The following is a 21,493-nucleotide window of genomic DNA, read 5'->3' as shown; positions in this document are numbered from 1 at the left end:
TGTGTCAAAATCAACACAAGACTTAAAAAGTTGTGTCGAAATCAACACAAGACTTAGAAATTTGTGTAAAATCAACACAAGACTTAGAAAGTTCTGTCAAAATCAACACAAGACTTAGAAAGTTGTGTCAAAATCAACACAAGACTGGAAAAGTTGTGTCAAAATCAACACAAGGCTGGAAAAGTTATGTCAAAATCAACACAAGACTCAGAAATTTCTGTTAAAATCAACACAAGACTTAGAAAGTTCTGTCAAAATCAACACAAGACTGGAAAAGTTGTGTCAAAATCAACACAAGACTGGAAAAGTTGTGTCAAAATCAACACAAGACTTAGAAAGTTCTGTCAAAATCAACACAAGACTTAAAATATTGTGTCAAAATCGACCCAAGACTGGAAAAGTTGTGTCAAAATCAACACAAGAGTTAGAAAGTTGTGTCAAAATCAACACAAGACTGGAAAAGTTGTGTCAAAATCAACACAAGACTTAGAAAGTTCTGTCAAAATCAACACAAGACTTAGAAAGTTCTGTCAAAATCAACACAAGACTTAAAAAGTTGTGTCAAAATCAACACAAGACTAGAAAAGTTGTGTCAAAATCAACACAAGACTTTTGAAAAGGTGTGTCAAAATCAACACAAGACTTGACAAAGTTGTGTCAAAATCAACACAAGACTTAAACAGTTGTGTCAAAATCAACACAAGACTGGAAAAGTTGTGTCAAAATCAACACAAGAGTTAGAAAGTTGTGTCAAAATCAACACAAGACTTAAAAAGTTGTGTCAAAATCAACACAAGACTGGACAAGTTGTGTCAAAATCAACACAAGAGTTAGAAAGTTCTGTCAAAATCAACACAAGACTTAAAAAGTTGTGTCAAAATCAACACAAGACTTAAAAAGTTGTGTCAAAATCAACACAAGACTTACAAAGTTCTGTCAAAATCAACACAAGACTTAGAAAGTTGTGTCAAAATCAACACAAGACTTGACAAATTCTGTCAAAATCAACACAAGACTTGGAAAGTTGTGTCAAAATCAATACAAGACTTAAAAAATTGTGTCAAAATCAACACAAGACTTAAAAAATTGTGTCAAAATCAACACAAGACTGGAAAAGTTGTGTCAAAATCAACACAAGACTTAGAAAGTTGTGTCAAAATCAACACAAGACTTAAAGAGTTGTGTCAAAATCAACACAAGACTTAAATAGTTGTGTCAAAATCAACACAAGACTTAGAAAGTTGTGTCAAAATCAACACAAGACTTAAAAAGCTGTCAAAATCAACACAAGACTGGAAAAGTTCTGTCAAAATCAACACAAGACTTAAAAAGCTGTGTCAAAATCAACACAAGACTTAAAAAGCTGTGTCAAAATCAACACAAGACTTAAAAAGTTGTGTCAAAATCAACACAAGACTGGAAAAGTTGTGTCAAAATCAACACAAGACTTAAAAAGTTGTGTCAAAATCAACACAAGACTGGAAAAGTTGTGTCAAAATCAACACAAGAGTTAGAAAGTTGTGTCAAAATCAACACAAGACTTAAAAAGTTGTGTCAAAATCAACACAAGACTTAGAAAGTTGTGTCAAAATCAACACAAGACTTGACAAATTGTGTCAAAATTAACACAAGACTTAGAAAGCTGTGTCAAAATCAACACAAGACTGGAAAAGTTGTGTCAAAATCAACACAAGACTTAGAAAGTTGTGTCAAAATCAACACAAGACTTAGAAAGTTGTGTCAAAATCAACACAAGACTGGAAAAGTTGTGTCAAAATCAACACAAGCCTTAAAAAGTTGTGTCAAAATCAACACAAGACTTAAAAAGTTGTGTCAAAATCAACACAAGACTTAGAAAGTTGTGTCAAAATCAACACAAGACTTAAAAAGTTGTGTCAAAATCAACACAAGACTTAAAAAGTTGTGTCAAAATCAACACAAGACTGGAAAAGTTGTGTCAAAATCAACACAAGACTTAGAAAGTTGTGTCAAAATCAACACAAGACTTAAAAAGTTTTGTCAAAATCAACCCAAGACTTAAAAAGTTGTGTCAAAATCAACACAAGACTGGAAAAGTTGTGTCAAAATCAACACAAGAGTTAGAAAGTTGTGTCAAAATCAACACAAGACTGAAAAAGTTGTGTCAAAATCAACACAAGACTTAAAAAGTTGTGTCAAAATCAACACAAGACTTAAAAAGTTGTGTCAAAATCAACACAAGACTCAGAAAGTTGTGTCAAAATCAACATAAGACTTAGAAAGTTCTGTCAAAATCAACACAAGACTTAGAAAGTTGTGTCAAAATCAACACAAGACTTAAAAAGTTGTGTCAAAATCAACACAAGACTCAGAAAGTTGTGTCAAAATCAACATAAGACTTAGAAAGTTCTGTCAAAATCAACACAAGACTGGAAAAGTTCTGTCAAAATCAACACAAGACTTAAAAAGTTCTGTCAAAATCAACACAAGACTTGACAAATTGTGTCAAAATCAACACAAGACTTGACAAATTGTGTCAAAATCAACACAAGACTTAAAAAGTTGTGTCAAAATCAACACAAGACTTAAAAAGTTGTGTCAAAATCAACACTAGACTTTAAAAGTTGTGTCAAAATCAACACAAGAGTTAGAAAGTTGTGTCAAAATCAACACAAGACTGGAAAAGTTGTGTCAAAATCAACAGAAGATTTAGAACGTTGTGTCAAAATCAACACAAGACTTAAAAAGTTGTGTCAAAATCAACAGAAGACTGGAAAATTGTGTCAAAATCAACACAAGACATGACAAATTGTGCCAAAATCATCACAAGACTTGAAAAGTTGTGTCAAAATCAACAAAAACAAGCTTAAAAACGGGTGTAAAAACAACACAAAAGACAAAACAAGGAGTGTCAAAATCAGTTGTGCAAAAAATCAACACAAAAAAGCATGAAAATTGTCTAAACCCCCCCTCACAAAAAAACATGAATACTAGTGTAAAAAACAACACAAAAAACATGAATATTAGTATAAAAAAAACAACACAAACAACATAAAAAAGGTGTAAAAAAACAACACAAGACTTGAAAAGTATTGTGAAAATCAACAACATATTTGAAAAGTAGTGTAAAAAACAACACAAGACTTGAAAAATTGTGTACAAGTAACCAAAAAATATGAACATTATAGTGTAAAAAAAACACAAAAGACATGCAAAATCAACACAAGACTTGACAAATTGTGTCAAAATCATCACAAGACTTGAAAAGTTGTGTCAAAATCAACCAAAACAAGCTTAAAACGAGTGTAAAAAAACAACACAAAAATCAGTTGTGTAAAAAATCAGCAAAAAGAAGCATGAAAAGTAGTGTAAAAAACAACAACACAAAAAACATGAACATTAGTGTGAAAAACAACATGAAAAAGTGGGTAAAAAAACAACACAAGTGTCACGGTCATCTTTGCGCTCTACTTGCTGCGCCTCGGGACTCGCCCACGGCCGCGTCACGCCCACATGCCAGCAAGGCTGTGGGCGATCAGCAATCAGCACACCTGGACCTGATGAGAGGGAGCTGTATAAAGGACCAGTGGATCCAAGGATCCAGGCGGGAACTTAGTGTCTGAATGGAGTACCGTAAGCCGAAGCCTTATGCTCTCTCTCTCTGTTTCTCTCTGCGTTTTCCCTCCGTGTCTGACGTCCTAGTTTGTTCTCCCGCAGTGCCTTCCCGACTCTCCCCGCCTTCCTCGATCCTCGACCCCTACTCGGACACGGACCTCGTCTCTTCTCCCCTGACCTGGATCATCTGCCTGCCCCACGGACTCCCTTGTTCCTTCGCTCTCGACAACACTTGGTAACACACACTTCAGCTAACTACACACATAGCCTCACACACACACACACACACACACACACACACACACACACACACACACATACACACACACACACACACACACACACACACACACACACACACACACACACACACACTCTTGGGTTTTGACACTCTCCATTTCCTTAGTTTAGTTTATTAGTTAGTATTGTTTAGTGTTATTATATATATAATAAATGATTGAACATTACTGCCCCCTGGTGTCTGTGCCGTCATCTCCCTCTGTTAAACCATAACAACAAGACTGGGAAAGTATTGTGTAAAAACAACACAAAAGACATGAAAAGTAGTGTAATAAACAAGTAAAACAATAACTTTCACTCATCCATATTCATCATGCAGATTCATCCATTCATCACTGAATATGACTTTCATCCACTCATCCATATTCATCACTCACATTCACTATTCATCACTGAATCAGCGTCGTCAGTCTGCAGCTCTACAAACGTCCAATCTATGAACATTTATCCATAAAAATATTGCGAAGCTGCAATTGTTGTTTGAGGTGTTTTAATTTGTTCTGTTTAGTCCTGACTCAACAAACTGGGCGGACATAAATATCACTTGTTGTCAACTCTGACCTCTACGGTCCCTCACTCAAATGTGTCCCTATGCAACATAAACAACGATAATAGTTCCTATTGTTACACGACAGAGAGGTAGGCTACAAAAGGTAAATACTGTGCATTATTGTGACAATATTGAACACAAGTACAGTAGTTTCAATATGCTGATGGCAACCTAAATGTTAGAATTCTGAAGACGGAAAAAGATTAATTCTTATCGGTCACCTGAAATGTTAGCATTTGTAAGACGGCAAAACACCAAACCTCATCAGCTACCTGAAATCTTAGCATGTGTAAGACGCCAAAACATCCAACCTTATCAGCAGCCTGAAATGTTAGTATTTGTAAGACAGCAAAACATCAAACCTTATCAGCTACCTGAACACTTAGTATTTGTAAGACGCCAAAACATCAAACCTAATCAGCTAGCTGAAATCTTAGCACTAGTAAGATGCCAAAACTTCAAACCTTATCAGCCACACAAAATGGTATAATTTGGAAGACGGCAAAACATCAAACCTTATCAGCCACATGGAATTTTAGCACTTGTAAGACGGCCAAACATCTAACCTTATCAGCTAGCTGAAATCTTAGCATTAGTAAGATGCCAAAACTTCAAACCTTATCAGCCACCTGGAATGTTAGCATTTGTAGGGCGGCAAAACATCAAACCTTATCAGCCACCCGAAAGCTAGCATTTGGAAGACAGCAAAACATCAAACCTTATCAGCCACCTAAAATGTTAGCATTTTTTAAGACACCAAAACATCAAACCTTATTGGCCACCTGAAATGCTGTCATTTTAAAGACGGCAAAACATCAAACCTTATCAGCCACCTGAAATGCTGTCATTTTGAAGACGGCAAAACATCAAACCTTATCAGCCATCTGGAATGTTAGCATTTGTAAGACGCAAAATCGTCCAACCTTATCAGCCACCTGAAATGCTAGCATTTTGAAGACGGCAAAACATCAAACCTTATCAGCCACCTGAAAGCTAGCATTTGGAAGACAGCAAAACATCAAACCTTATCAGCCACCTGAAATGTTAGCATTTTTTAAGACACCAAAACATCAAACCTTATTGGCCACCTGAAATGCTGTCATTTTAAATACGGCAAAACATCAAACCTTATCAGCCACCTGAAATGCTTTCATTTTGAAGACGGCAAAACATCAAACCTTATCAGCCACCTGGAATGTTAGCATTTGTAAGACGCAAAATCGTCCAACCTTATCAGCCACCTGAAATGCTAGCATTTTGAAGACGGCAAAACATCAAAGCTTATCAGCCATCTGGAACGTTAGCATTTGTAAGATGCCAAAACTTCAAACCTTATCAGCCACCTGGAATGTTGGCATTATGAAGACGGCAAACATCAAACCTGATCAGCCACCTGAAATATTCGTAAGACGGTTAAACATCAAACCTTATCAGCCACCTGAAATGTTAGCATCTGTAAGACGCTGAAACATCAAACCTTATCAGTCACCTGAAATATTTGTATTTGTAAGACGGCTAAACATCAAACCTTATCAGCCACCTGAAATGTTAGCATTTGTAAGATGGCGAAACATCAAACCTTATCAGCCACGTGAAATGTTAGCATTTGTAAGACACCTGCTGATAAAGAAAATACAAAAGTGATAGAAATGATGCTGAGCAACACTTGAACATCTTTAAAGGTACAAACACAATTAGTTCATCTCCAGTGTCAACTTAAATCTACATTTCATATACAAACCCCAAAAGCAGTGAAGTTGTCACGTTGTGTAAATGGTAAATAAAAAGAGAATACAACAAATCCTTTTCAACTTATATTCAATTGAATAGACTGCAAAGACAAGATATTTCATGTTCACACTGAGAAATCTAATTTTTTTTTGCAAATAATCATTAGCTTAGAATTTAATGGCAGCAACACATTGGAAAAAAGTTGTCACAGGGGCATTTTTACCACTGTGTTACATGGCCTTTCCTTTTAACAACACTCAGTAAAGGTTTGGGAACTGAGGAGACACATTTTTGAAGTGGAATTCTTTCCCATTCTTGCTTGATGTACAGCTTAAGTTGTTCAACAGTCTCCCTTCTCATTTTTTAGCCTTCATATTGCACCACACATTTTCAATGGTCTGGACTACAGGCAGGCCAGTCTAGTACCCGCACTCTTTTACTATGAAGCCACGCTGTTGTAACACGTGGCTTGGCATTGTCTTGCTGAAATAAGCAGGGGCGTCCATGATAACGTTGCTTGGATGGCAACATATGTTGCTCCAAAATCTGTATGTGTCATGACTTGGTCCGGGGTGTGTGCTTTTCCCGGATGCAACGGAAAGTTGGCTCGTGCGAGACGGGAATGAAGGTACATGATTTATTATTATCAAAAAAAGGAATAAATGAAAGCGCGCACAGTGGCGGAGAATAAACTATGAAACCAAAAGACTATAGCAAAAAAGTACAAACAAAAAACACGCACAATGGCGGAGAACAAACTATGAAACCAAAAAGACTATAAATATGGAACAAAAACTTACTTGGCTTGGACAAAAATAGTTGCTTGAGGAATTGACATGGAAAGAAGTATCAGGCATGAACAGAGCATAAATGTGTTGTGAGGTCGTCAGGACGAACAACAGAAAATGAATGAACTTAAATACTATGGACATGATTAACAACAGGTGCGTGACTCAAAACAGGTGCGTGGCATGACAGGTGAAACTAATGGGTAACTATGGTGACAAAACAAAACAAAAGTGCACAAAAAGTCCAAAAATAAAACCTGATCACACAGACATGACAGTATGTACCTTTCAGCATTAATGGTGCCTTCACAGATGTGTAAGTTACCCATTCCTTGGGCACTAATACACCCCCATACCATCACACATGCTGCCCTTTACACTTTGACCCTAGAACAATCCGAATGGTTCTTTTCCTCTTTGGTCCGGAGGACACGACGGCCACAGTTTCCAAAAACAATTTGAAATGTGGACTCGTCAGACCACAGAACACTTTTCCACTTTGCATCAGTCAATCTTAGATGAGCTCGGGCCTAGCGAAGCCGGTGGCGTTTCTGGGTGTTGTTGATAAATGGCTTTGCATAGTAGAGTTTTAACTTGCACTTACAGATGTAGCGACCAACTGTAGTTACTGACAGTGGTTTTCTGAAGGGTTCCTGAGCCCATGTGGTGATATCCTTTACACACGGATGTCGCTTTTTGATGCAGTACCGCCTGAGGGATCGAAGGTCCGTAATATCATGGCTTACGTGCAGTGATTTCTCCAGATTCTCTGAACCCTTTGATGATATTACGGAGCGTAGATGGTGAAATCCCTAAATTCCTTGCAATAGCTGGTTGAGAAAATGTTGTTCTTAAACAATTTGCTCAGGCATTTGTTGACAAAGTGGTGACCCTCGCCCCGTCTTTGTTTGTGAACGACTGAGCATTTCACGGAAGCTGCTTTTATACCCAATCATGGCACCCACCTGTTCCCAATTAGCCCGTTCACCTGTGGGATGTTCCAAATAAGTCTTTTGATGAGCATTCCTCAACTTTCTCACTCTTTTTTGCCACTTGTGCCAGCTTTTTTGAAACCTGTTGCAGGCGTCAAATTCCAAATGAGCTAATATTTGCAAAAAATAACAACGTTTCTCAGTGTGAACATGAAATATCTTGTCTTTGCAGTCTATTCAATTGAATATAAGTTGAAAAGGATTTGTTGTATTCTCTTTTTATTTACCATTTACACAACTAAAACCTTTCAATACGTTTTGTGCATCTGAAGAAATGTTTTGTTCTTTTTTGGAGATGAAAGTTAGCTTAGATGCAGACAAAAGTGTGTGAGGTGTGTAGCAGCACTAACACAAAGACACACATACGCACAGACACACACAAACACACACACACACACACACACACACACACAGACACACACACACAGCACTTGCAGGCAGCAGCTGGTGTCAGGCGTATCAAGTGCATATATCCCAGCATGCAACATTCTTACCTAATCCTATCAGTGTTCCTGTCACCCACATAATCTCGGAGACGAGCGAGGCCAGCGACAAAGTAGCCGTGGCCACTTTTCCATATTTGATCTGGAAAGGATCCATCATGGTCACGTACTTGTTGTCCCTCATGGGCTCGGCAAAGAACAGTCCTCCTGAAACACAAAGCATGCTGGGAATGTTTGCATTCCTCTGCGCCCGCCATTGTTGTTTTTACACCGACACAACAAAGAAGCGCCTCTCCTTTCTTTTTATTGATCAGCATTTTTATTTCTTACAACACACGTGTCAGACTCAAGGCCCGGGGCCACATCTGGCCCACCACGCCATTTTATTAAGTGGCCCACAACACCGTTTTATTAAGTGGCCTACCACATCAATTTATGGTCCGCCACTTTGTTTTATTATGTGGGCCACCCCATTGTTTTATTATGTGACCTACCACATCGTTTTATTATGTGGGCCACCCCATTGTTTTATTATGTGGCCTACCACATCGTTTTATTATGTGGCCTACCACATCGTTTTATTATGTGGCCTACCACATCGTTTTATGGTCCGCCACTTCGTTTTATGGTCCGCCACTTCGTTTTATTATGTGGGCCACCCCATTGTTTTATTATGTGGCCTACCACATCGTTTTATTATGTGGCCTACCACATCGTTTTATGGTCCGCCACTTCGTTTTATTATGTGGGCCACCCCATTGTTTTATTATGTGGCCTACCACATCGTTTTATGTGACACAGCACGTCGTTTTATTATGTGGGCCACCCCATTGTTTTATTACGTGGCCTACCACATAGTTTTATTATGTGGCCTACCACATCGTTTTATTATGTGGCCTACCACATCGTTTTATGGTCCGCCACTTCGTTTTATGGTCCGCCACTTCGTTTTATTATGTGGGCCACCCCATTGTTTTATTATGTGGCCTACCACATCGTTTTATTATGTGGCCTACCACATCGTTTTATGGTCCGCCACTTCGTTTTATTATGTGGGCCACCCCATTGTTTTATTATGTGGCCTACCACATCGTTTTATGTGACACAGCACGTCGTTTTATTATGTGGGCCACCCCATTGTTTTATTACGTGGCCTACCACATCGTTTTATTATGTGGCCTACCACATCATTTTATAGTCCGCAACATTGTTTTATGTGGCCCACCACATTGTTTTATGGCCCACCACATTGTTTTACGTGGCCCGCCACATCGTTTTATTATGTGGCCCGCCACATTGTTTTATCGTCCGCCATATCGCTTTATGTGGCCCACCACATCGTTTTATTATGTGGCCCACCACATCGTTTTATTACGTGGCCTACCACATCGTTTTATTATGTGGCCTACCACGTCGTTTTATAGTCCGCAACATTGTTTTATGTGGCCCACCACATTGTTTTATGGCCCACCACATTGTTTTACGTGGCCCGCCACATCGTTTTATTATGTGGCCCGCCACATTGTTTTATCGTCCGCCATATCGCTTTATGTGGCCCACCACATCGTTTTATTATGTGGCCCACCACATCGTTTTATTACGTGGCCTACCACGTCGTTTTATTATGTGGCCTACCACGTCGTGTTATAGTTCGCAACATCGTTTTATGTGGCCCACCACATTGTTTTATGTGGCCCGCCACATTGTTTTATCGTCCGCCATATCGCTTTATGTGGCCCACCACATCGTTTTATTACGTGGCCCACCACATCGTTTTATTATGTGGCCTACCACGTCGTTTTATGGTCCGCAACATCGTTTTATGTGGCCCACCACGTTGTTTTATGGCCCACCACATTGTTTTATGGCCCACCACATCGTTTTATGGCCCGCCACATCGTTTTATGGCCAGCCACATTGTTTTACATGGCCCGCCACATCATTTTATGGCCCACCACATCGTTTCATGGCCCGCTACATTTTAATATAAACAGTGTGCTTTATAACAATTAGGGAGGTTTGTGTCATGTTTGTCCTCCTACAGAAACCATATTAAAACAAAAAATATATTTTTTCCCCCTCATCTTTTTCCATTTTTCATAAATTTTTGAAAAAGCTCCAGAGAGCCACTAGGGCGGCGCTAAAGAGCCGCATGCGGCTCTAGAGCCGCGGATTGCCGACCCCTGGTCTAGTCTCTTACGTGAATGAGATCAATTTTATGTGGCCCACCACATCGTTTTATGGCCCGCTACATTGTTTTACATGGCCCACCACATTGTTTTATTATGTGTCCCACCACGTTGTTTTATTGTTCGCCATATCATTTTATGTGGCCCACCATATCGTTTTATGATGTGGCCTACCACATCGTTTTATTATGTGGCCTACCACGTCGTTTTATAGTCCGCAACATTGTTTTATGTGGCCCACCACATTGTTTTATGGCCCACCACATTGTTTTACGTGGCCCGCCACATCGTTTTATTATGTGGCCCGCCACATTGTTTTATCGTCCGCCATATCGCTTTATGTGGCCCACCACATCGTTTTATTATGTGGCCCACCACATCGTTTTATTACGTGGCCTACCACATCGTTTTATTATGTGGCCTACCACGTCATTTTATAGTCCGCAACATTGTTTTATGTGGCCCACCACATTGTTTTATGGCCCACCACATTGTTTTACGTGGCCCGCCACATCGTTTTATTATGTGGCCCGCCACATTGTTTTATCGTCCGCCATATCGCTTTATGTGGCCCACCACATCGTTTTATTATGTGGCCCACCACATCGTTTTATTACGTGGCCTACCACATCGTTTTATTATGTGGCCTACCACGTCGTTTTATAGTCCGCAACATTGTTTTATGTGGCCCACCACATTGTTTTATGGCCCACCACATTGTTTTACGTGGCCCGCCACATCGTTTTATTATGTGGCCCGCCACATTGTTTTATCGTCCGCCATATCGCTTTATGTGGCCCACCACATCGTTTTATTATGTGGCCCACCACATCGTTTTATTACGTGGCCTACCACATCGTTTTATTATGTGGCCTACCACATCGTTTTATAGTCCGCAACATTGTTTTACGTGGCCCACCACATTGTTTTATGGCCCACCACATTGTTTTACGTGGCCCGCCACATCGTTTTATTATGTGGGCCGCCACATTGTTTTATCGTCCGCCATATCGCTTTATGTGGCCCACCACATCGTTTTATTATGTGGCCCACCACATCGTTTTATTACGTGGCCTACCACATCGTTTTATTATGTGGCCTACCACGTCGTTTTATAGTCCGCAACATTGTTTTACGTGGCCCACCACATTGTTTTATGGCCCACCACATTGTTTTACGTGGCCCGCCACATCGTTTTATTATGTGGCCCGCCACATTGTTTTATCGTCCGCCATATCGCTTTATGTGGCCCACCACGTCGTTTTATTATGTGGCCCACCACATCGTTTTATTATGTGGCCTACCACGTCGTTTTATTATGTGGCCTACCACGTCGTTTTATAGTCCGCAACATTGTTTTATGTGGCCCACCACATTGTTTTATGGCCCACCACATTGTTTTACGTGGCCCGCCACATCGTTTTATTATGTGGCCCGCCACATTGTTTTATCGTCCGCCATATCGCTTTATGTGGCCCACCACATCGTTTTATTATGTGGCCCACCACATCGTTTTATTACGTGGCCTACCACATCGTTTTATTATGTGGCCTACCACGTCGTTTTATAGTCCGCAACATTGTTTTATGTGGCCCACCACATTGTTTTACGTGGCCCGCCACATTGTTTTACGTGGCCCGCCACATCGTTTTATTATGTGGCCCGCCACATTGTTTTATCGTCCGCCATATCGCTTTATGTGGCCCACCACATCGTTTTATTATGTGGCCCACCACATCGTTTTATTACGTGGCCTACCACATCGTTTTATTATGTGGCCTACCACATCGTTTTATAGTCCGCAACATTGTTTTATGTGGCCCACCACATTGTTTTATGGCCCACCACATTGATTTACGTGGCCCGCCACCTCGTTTTATTATGTGGCCCGCCACATTGTTTTATCGTCCGCCATATCGCTTTATGTGGCCCACCACATCGTTTTATTATGTGGCCCACCACATCGTTTTATTACGTGGCCTACCACATCGTTTTATTATGTGGCCCACCACGTCGTTTTATAGTCCGCAACATTGTTTTATGTGGCCCACCACATTGTTTTATGGCCCACCACATTGTTTTACGTGGCCCGCCACATCGTTTTATTATGTGGCCCGCCACATTGTTTTATCGTCCGCCATATCGCTTTATGTGGCCCACCACATCGTTTTATTATGTGGCCCACCACATCGTTTTATTACGTGGCCTACCACATCGTTTTATTATGTGGCCTACCACGTCGTTTTATAGTCCGCAACATTGTTTTATGTGGCCCACCACATTGTTTTATGGCCCACCACATTGTTTTACGTGGCCCGCCACATCGTTTTATTATGTGGGCCGCCACATCGTTTTATTATGTGGCCCACCACATCGTTTTATTACGTGGCCTACCACGTCGTTTTATTATGTGGCCTACCACGTCGTTTTATTATGTGGCCTACCACGTCGTTTTATGGTCCGCAGCTAAAGCCAGTTATCTATCAAACTTCATACTGTAAAAATGACAATATGGTAAATGGGTTGTACTTGTATAGAGCTTTTCTACCTTTTTTTTAAGGAACTCAAAGCGCTTTGACACTATTTCCACATTCACCCATTCACACACACACATTCACACACTGATGGCGGGAGCTGCCATGCACGGCACTAACCAGGCCCATCAGGAGCAAGTTCCTCTAGTGTCCAAAAAACTCTAAATTAAATCTTTGTTCCTTAGAATCAGAGGTGGGTAGAGTAGCCAGAAATTGTACTCAAGTAAGAGTACTGTTACTTTAGAGATTTATTACTCAAGTAAAAGTAAGGAGTAGTCACCCAAATATTTACTTGAGTAAAAGTAAAAAGTATGTTGTGAAAAAACTACTCAAGTACTGAGTAACTGATGAGTAACATACACACACACACACACACATATATATATATATATATATATATATATATATATATATATATATATATATATATATATATATATATATATATATATATATATATATATATATATATATACATATATATATACAGTATATAATTTATATGTATTTATTTTGCTGTTTTTGTTTACATGTTAAAGATGTTTTAATGAATATACATGCATGTTTAACATATAGATTCCTTTCTTTCATGAAGACTAGAATATAAGTTGGTGTATTACCTGATTTTGATGACTTGCATTGATTGTAATCAGACAGTAGTGATGATAACGTCCACGTTTTCAAATGGAGGAGAAAAAAAGTTCCTCCTTTCTGTCTAATACCACATGAAAGTGGTGGGTTTTTGGCATCTTATTTGTCCAGCTTCCATATTCGTTTTTATACACTTTACAAGAAATATATTGGCGTCAAACTCCTTAGCTTGCTTGCTTGTTTGCGCTGGCTTTCGGAGACTCTTGTTTTGAAAGCGCAGGCGCGATGGAGCGGCACTTTTATTGTGAAGACAGGAACTGTGCAGTCAGTCTTTAGGCTTTTGACGGGATGTACGGTTGAAATAAAAAAGTATCTTTTTTCCTTCACAATTTTGATTGATTGATTGGAACTTTTATTAGTAGATTGCACAGTACAGTATATATTCCGTACAATTGACCACTAAATGGTAACACCCCAATAAGTTTTTCAACTTGTTTAAGTCGGGTCATGTGACCGCCTGGCTCTGTTTGATTGGTTCAACGTCACCAGTGACTACATCTGATTGGTGGAACGAAATGGAACGTCACCAGTAAGGCAGGCACTTTGAAGGTCTGTCTGACAGACCAAAACAAACAAAGCGTGCATTAACAGATCGATAAAAATTAGTAGCGAGTAGCGAGCTGAATGTAGATAAAAGTAGCGGAGTAAAAGTAGCGTTTCTTCTCTATAAATATACTTAAGTAAAAGTAAAAGTATGTTGCATTAAAACTACTCTTAGAAGTACAATTTATCCCAAAAGTTACTCAAGTAGATGTAACGGAGTAAATGTAGCGCGTTACTACCCACCTCTGCTTAGAATATGTTCCCCTAGTGTCCAAATAACTCTAAATTAAGTCTTTGTTACTTAGAATATGTTCCCCATACTGAAGTGTTACCAAAAACATATAACTTTGTCTTGAATTTGAAAAAAAAAAACATTTTATTTTTCACTAAAGAAGGGTTGGGTGAATGCGCATATGAAACTGGTGGGGTTCGGTACCTCCAACAAGGTTAAGAACCACTGAACTAATTTGATTACCATAGTAACTGGTATATCATCCAAAAGCGCAGATTCCAACCATTGAAACTAGGGATGTCCGATAATGGCTTTTTTGCCGATATCCGATATTGTCCGACTATTTAATTACCGATACCGATATCAACCGATACCGATATATACAGTCGTGGAATTAACACATTATTATGCCTGATTTGGACAACCAGGTATGGTGAAGATAAGGTCCTTTTTTTAAAAATATTAATAAAATAAAATAAGATAAATAAATTAAAAACATTTTCTTGAATAAAAAAGAAAGTAAAACAATATAAAAACAGTTACATAGAAACTAGTAATGAATGAAAATGGGTCAAATTAACTGTTAAAGGTTAGTACTATTAGTGGACCAATCATGTGTGCTTACGGACTGTATCCCTTGCAGACTGTATTGACATATATTGATATATAATGTAGGAACCACAATATTAAAGGGGAACATTATCACCAGACCTATGTAAGCGTCAATATATACCTTAATGTTGCAGAAAAAAGACCATATATTTTTTTAACCGATTTCCGAACTCTAAATGGGGGAATTTTGGCGAATTAAACGCCTTTCTAATATTCGCTCTCGAAGCAATCCGCCATTTCAAATCAGCTCTGTTATTTTCCGTTTTTTCCGACTGTTTTCCGTACCTTGGAGACATCATGCCTCGTCGGTGTGTTGTCGGAGGGTGTAACAACGCGAACAGGGACGGATTCAAGTTGCACCAGTGGCCCAAAGATGCGAAAGTGGCAAGAAATTGGACGTTTGTTCCGCACACTTTACCGACGAAAGCTATGCTACGACAGAGATGGCAAGAATGTGTGGATATCCTGCGACACTCAAAGCAGATGCATTTCCAACCATAAAGTCAAAGAAATCTGCCGCCGGACCCCCATTGAATCTGCCGGAGTGTGTGAGCAATTCAGGGACAAAGGACCTTGCTAGCACGGCAAGCAATGGCGGCAGTTTGTTCCCGCAGACGAGCGAGCTAAACCCCTTATCGACCTTAGCTTCCCTGGCCTGCTGACATCAACTCCAAAACTGGACAGATCAGCTTTCAGGAAAAGAGCGCGGATGAGGGTATGTCTACAGAATATATTAATTGATGAAAATTGGGCTGTCTGCACTCTCAAAGTGCATGTTGTTGCCAAATGTATTTCATATGCTGTAATTCTAGTTCATAGTTGTTAGTTTCCTTTAATGCCAAACAAACACATACCAATCGTTGGTCAGAAGGCGATCGCCGAATTCGTTCTCGCTTTCTCCCGTGTCGCTGGCTGTCGTGTCGTTTTCGTCGGTTTCGCTTGCATACGGTTCAAACCGCTATGGCTCAATAGCTTCAGTTTCTTCTTCAATTTCGTTTTCGCTACCTGCCTCCACACTACAACCATCCGTTTCAATACATTCGTAATCTGTTGAATCGCTTAAGCCGCTGAAATCCGAGTCTGAATCCGAGCTAATGTCGCTATATCTTGCTGTTCTATCCGCCATGTTTGTTTGTGTTGGCTTCACTATGTGACGTCACAGGAAAATGGACGGGTGGTTAAAATCAGGCACTTTGAAGCTTTTTTTTAGGGATATTGCGTGATGGGTAAAATTTTGAAAAAAACTTCGAAAAATATAATAAGCCACTGGGAACTGATTTTTAATGGTTTTAACCCTTCTGAAATTGTGATAATGTTCCCCTTTAATAACAGAAAGAAACAACCCTTTTGTGTGAATGTGTGTAAATGGGGGAGGGAGTTTTTTTGGGTTGGTGCACTAATTGTAAGTGTATCTTGTGTTTTTTTGTTGATTTAATAAAAAAAATTAATAAAAAAAACAAACAAACAAACTCTCTCTGACACGCCGGATAGTCGAACCTCGGATTCAGGAGGAACAGTGTGGTTTTCGTCCTGGTCGTGGAACTGTGGACCAGCTCTATACTCTGGGCAGGGTCCTTGAGGGTGCATGGGAGTTTGCCCAACCAGTCTACATGTGTTTTGTGGACTTGGAGAAGGCATTCGACCGTGTCCCTCGGGAAGTCCTGTGGGGAGTGCTCAGAGAGTATGGGGTATCGGACTGTCTGATTTTTGCGATCCGCTCCCTGTATGATCAGTGTCAGAGCTTGGTCCGCATTGCCGGCAGTAAGTCGGACACGTTTCCAGTGAGGGTTGGACTCCGCCAAGGCTGCCCTTTGTCACCGATTCTGTTCATAACTTTTATGGACAGAATTTCTAGGCACAGTCAAGGCGTTGAGGGGATCCGGTTTGGTGGCTGCAGGATTAGGTCTCTGCTTTTTGCAGATGATGTGGTCCTGATGGCTTCATCTGGCCAGGATCTTCAGCTCTCGCTGGATCGGTTCGCAGCCGAGTGTGAAGCGACTGGGATGAGAATCAGCACCTCCAAGTCCGAGTCCATGGTTCTGGCCCGGAAAAGGGTGGAATGCCATCTTCGGGTTGGGGAGGAGACCCTGCCCCAAGTGGAGGAGTTTAAGTACCTCGGAGTCTTGTTCACGAGTGAGGGAAGAGTGGATCGTGAGATCGACAGGCGGATCGGTGCGGCATCTTCAGTAATGCGGACGCTGTATCGATCCGTTGTGGTGAAGAAGGAGCTGAGCCGGAAGGCAAAGCTCTCAATTTACCGGTCGATCTACGTTCCCATCCTCACCTATGGTCATGAGCTTTGGGTTATGACCGAAAGGACAAGATCACGGGTACAAGCGGCTGAAATGAGTTTCCTCCGCCGGGTGGCAGGGCTCTCCCTTAGAGATAGGGTGAGAAGCTCTGTCATCCGGGGGGAGCTCAAAGTAAAGCCGCTGCTCCTCCACATCGAGAGGAGCCAGATGAGGTGGTTCGGGCATCTGGTCAGGATGCCACCCGAACGCCTCCCTCGGGAGGTGTTTAGGGCACGTCCAACCGGTAGGAGGCCACGGGGAAGACCCAGGACACGTTGGGAAGACTATGTCTCCCGGCTGGCCTGGGAACGCCTCGGGATCCCCCGGGAAGAGCTGGACGAAGTGGCTGGGGAGAGGGAAGTCTGGGCTTCCCTGCTTAGGCTGCTGTCCCCGCGACCCGACCTCGGACCAGCGGAAGAAGATGGATGGATGGATGGAAACAAACAAAAAAAAAACCCGATACCGATAATAAAAAAAACGATACCGATAATTTCCGATATTACATTTTAACGACATCTCTTCTTTATATAGTTCAAGACTTACAGTCATGTGTAAACATCATAATGGCGGCTACACTTTCCATCTTAAAGATCTAAAAAAAATTATTTGGGAATGTCCGCGGGCCAGATTGAAAAACTTAACAGGCTGCACGTGGCCCCCGGGCCTTCATTTGCCCAGGTCTGTTCTACTCACTGGCCCTCAGTAAAAAAAAACAAAAAAACATTGTGAAAACTGTTCCCATATCCATTTCTCTGTTCTCAATTGTTGATGATGTCATGTCTGTGTAATCATGTTTTGTTTTAGTCATGTTTTGTTTAGTTATTGGACTCTTTAGTTTCTGGCTTTTCACTCCCTTGTCTTGTTTCCATGATTACCCCATTAGTTTAACCTGTTCCACGTTTGGACTCATTGTGCACTCTTGTTTGTCACCATAGCAACCCATTAGTTTTCACCTGTCACGTCACGCACTTGTTTCACGTTTTGAGTCACGCACCTGTTTTCGTTAATCATGTCTGTAGTATTTAAGTTCATTGTTTTCAGTTTGTCTGGCTGGTGACATCCCACAATTATGCTCTGCACATTTCTGACACTTGATTTCATGTCCATCGTTCATGCATGCTCCTTTTAGTCCATGCCAAGTAAGTTTTGTTTATTAATGCTGTAGTCTTTTGGTTTCATAGTTTGTTCTCCGCCACTGTGCGCGCTTTTCGTTTGTACTTTATTTTGATATATTAAATGAATAATGCATTTACATTCCCGTCTCGCCCGAGCCAACTTTCCGTTGCATTCCGGAAAAGCAAACACCCAGGACCAAGTCATGACAGATGACTGATGATAACAACCAAACCTAAGGGTGTGTTCCAACTATCGTGGGATCACACTCCTCAGCCTTCCCGGTAAGGTCTATTCAGGTGTACTGGAGAGGAGGCTACGCCGGATAGTCGAACCTCGGATTCAGGAGGAACAGTGTGGTTTTCGTCCTGGTCGTGGAACTGTGGACCAGCTCTATACTCTCGGCAGGGTCCTTGAGGGTGCATGGGAGTTTGCCCAACCAGTCTACATGTGCTTTGTGGACTTGGAGAAGGCATTCGACCGTGTACCCCGGGAAGTCCTGTGGGGAGTGCTCAGAGAGTATGGGGTAACGGACTGTCTTATTGTGGCAGTTCGCTCCCTGTACGATCAGTGTCAGAGCTTGGTCCGCATTGCCGGCAGTGAGTCGGACACGTTTCCAGTGAGGGTTGGACTCCGCCAAGGCTGCCCTTTGTCACCGATTCTGTTCATAACCTTTATGGACAGAATTTCTAGGCGCAGTCAGGGCGTTGAGGGGATCTGGTTTGGTGGCTGCAGGATTAGGTCACTGCTATTTGCAGATGATGTGGTCCTGATGGCTTCCTCACTGGATCGGTTCGCAGCCGAGTGTGAAGCGACTGGGATGGGAATCAGCACCTCCAAGTCCGAGTCCATGGTTCGATCCCGGAAAAGGGTGGAGTGCCATCTCCGCGTTGGGGAGGAGATCTTGCCCCAAGTGGAGGAGTTCAAGTACCTCGGAGTCTTGTTCACGAGTGGGGGAAGAGTGGATCGTGAGATCGACAGGCGGATCGGTGCGGCGTCTTCAGTAATGCGGACGCTGTATCGATCCGTTGTGGTGAAGAAGGAGCTGAGCCGGAAGGCAAAGCTCTCGATCTACGTTCCCGTCCTCACCTATGGTCATGAACTTTGGGTCATGACCGAAAGGACAAGATCACGGGTACAAGCGGCCGAAATGAGTTTCCTCCGCCGAGTGGCGGGGCTCTCCCTTAGAGATAGGGTGAGAAGCTCTGTCATTCGGGGGGAGCTCAAAGTAAAGCCGCTGCTCCTCCACATCGAGAGGAGCCAGATGAGGTGGTTCGGGCATCTGGTCAGGATGCCACCCGAACGCCTCCCTAGGAAGGTGTTTCGGGGACGTCCGACCGGTAGGAGGCCACCGGGAAGACCCAGGACACGCTGGGAAGACTATCTCTCCCGGCTGGCCTGGGAACGCCTCGGGATCCCCCGGGAGGAGCTGGACGAAGTGGCTGGGGAGAGGGAAGTCTGGGCTTCCCTGCTTAAGCTGCTGCCCCCGCGACCCGAACTCGGATAAGCGGAAGAAGATGGATGGATGGATGGATGAGTTGAAAAACTTATTGGGGTGTTACCATTTAGTGGTCAATTGTACGGAATATGTACTTCACTGTGCAACCTACCAATAAAAGTCTCAATCGATCAATCAAAGAACTCCTCGGCCATCAGAAGCTGAACATTCCCACCGCCCCCGAAGGCACCGCGCGCTTTAAGAAGAAGTGAACTGGAAGCTCATCAAGATTATTTCTTCTCACGTGACGACCATGTGGAGAAGAAAGTCCGCTAATCTGAGGATTATTATCATAATATGCTTACGTCATACGTTACTGACCGGAAGAAGACCCCCCTCGTCAGGGGGGTCTTCTCTTTATTTGGACTGGACAGGATTAAAGCAGATGGGGGGGGGGGGGGGGGGGGGGACACAATCATAAAAAAAGTCCTAAAAAGGTGAAACTCACCGAAGATGAAGCACACGGTGGCGGCCACGGGCATGACAGCCCACATCAGCCCCATAGAGGGGTTGTAGACTGCCTCCGCCGTGCCCACGATGAACCCGCCTCCGACCCACGTGGCTGTAACACACACACACACACACACACACACACACACACACACACACACACACACACACACAGTCTGGTGAGCAGCCAATCACCGACAAGCAGGTCTTTCCACGCCAATAAAAAAAAAAAAAAAGCGTGACTAGTACATTTGGCGACATCTCTTTGTTCTGGACGACGGATTCCACGCAGGTATCGTCGCACAAAAAAACCCCCAACACTCCTAATCCCACATTCGCGCCGCGCGCACGCGACAGGCGGATATGACCATATATGTCGCCAAACGTGATGTGATTGATGTGCCGCAGGACTCGCCTGTCATGGTGAAGATGCCCACCGCCAGGTTGATGCCGCGGTTCCCCAGCAGCGCCATCTCCGTCTCGTCCCCGCGGCCCTTCTTGGCCTCCCGCCGGGACTTGAAGGAGGCCCACACCCCGATGGCGAGGACCAGCAGGTAGAAGAGCATCATGACGCTCACGCCGGGGATGTTGAGGGCCATGATGGAGGCGCGCACTGCAAGGACGACGCGCATCACTCGCCGCCTCACGCCTGCCGGGTGGGGAGGGCGGGGGGAGGAAGGAAGCTCCTCCCTCGGCCGCGGCTCGGCCAATCGGAAGGCCCGGCCCCGCCCCTCCCCGAGGATGACGTCTCCAATCTGCTGCTGAGAAATCAGCCCAGGCAGAACTGGCAGTGCAGACTGTCCCTAATGTTTAGTCCCTCATGGCAATTACACTAAAACACTGCAGAGGCTCCACATCCACCTGATTACTACTACTATATATATATATATATATATATATATATATATATATATATATATATATATAGTAGTAGTAGTAGTAATCAGGTGGATGTGGAGCCTCTGCAGTGTTTTAGTGTAAT

At 42.4% G+C, this 21,493-nt stretch overlaps 1 protein-coding gene across 2 annotated transcripts in view; it reads right to left on the bottom strand.

Moving 5' to 3' along the window:
* LOC133578677 (high-affinity choline transporter 1-like) overlaps positions 1-21,152 on the bottom strand; it is a 32,072-nt gene extending 10,920 nt beyond the window's left edge. Inside the window, exons 1-3 of one of the 2 annotated variants that reach the window (XM_061933168.1) lie at positions 20,927-21,152; positions 20,510-20,623; positions 8,450-8,605 (exon numbers count right to left, since the gene is read on the bottom strand). In XM_061933168.1, the coding sequence (XP_061789152.1) occupies positions 8,450-8,605; positions 20,510-20,623; positions 20,927-21,143 (487 nt within the window). In that variant the 5' untranslated portion in view covers positions 21,144-21,152. Of the gene's footprint in view, positions 1-8,449; positions 8,606-20,509; positions 20,624-20,760; positions 20,787-20,926 lie in introns of those variants that run through there. The other variant, XM_061933244.2, reaches the window with a different exon arrangement.
* Positions 21,153-21,493: the final 341 nt, after the last annotated feature.

This window comes from Nerophis lumbriciformis, linkage group LG02 (assembly GCF_033978685.3).
Source record: "Nerophis lumbriciformis linkage group LG02, RoL_Nlum_v2.1, whole genome shotgun sequence".
NCBI lineage: Eukaryota > Metazoa > Chordata > Actinopteri > Syngnathiformes > Syngnathidae > Nerophis > Nerophis lumbriciformis.
The sequence above is the reverse complement of the archived record's forward strand: the minus strand, read 5'-3'. Positions and strand labels throughout refer to the sequence as shown.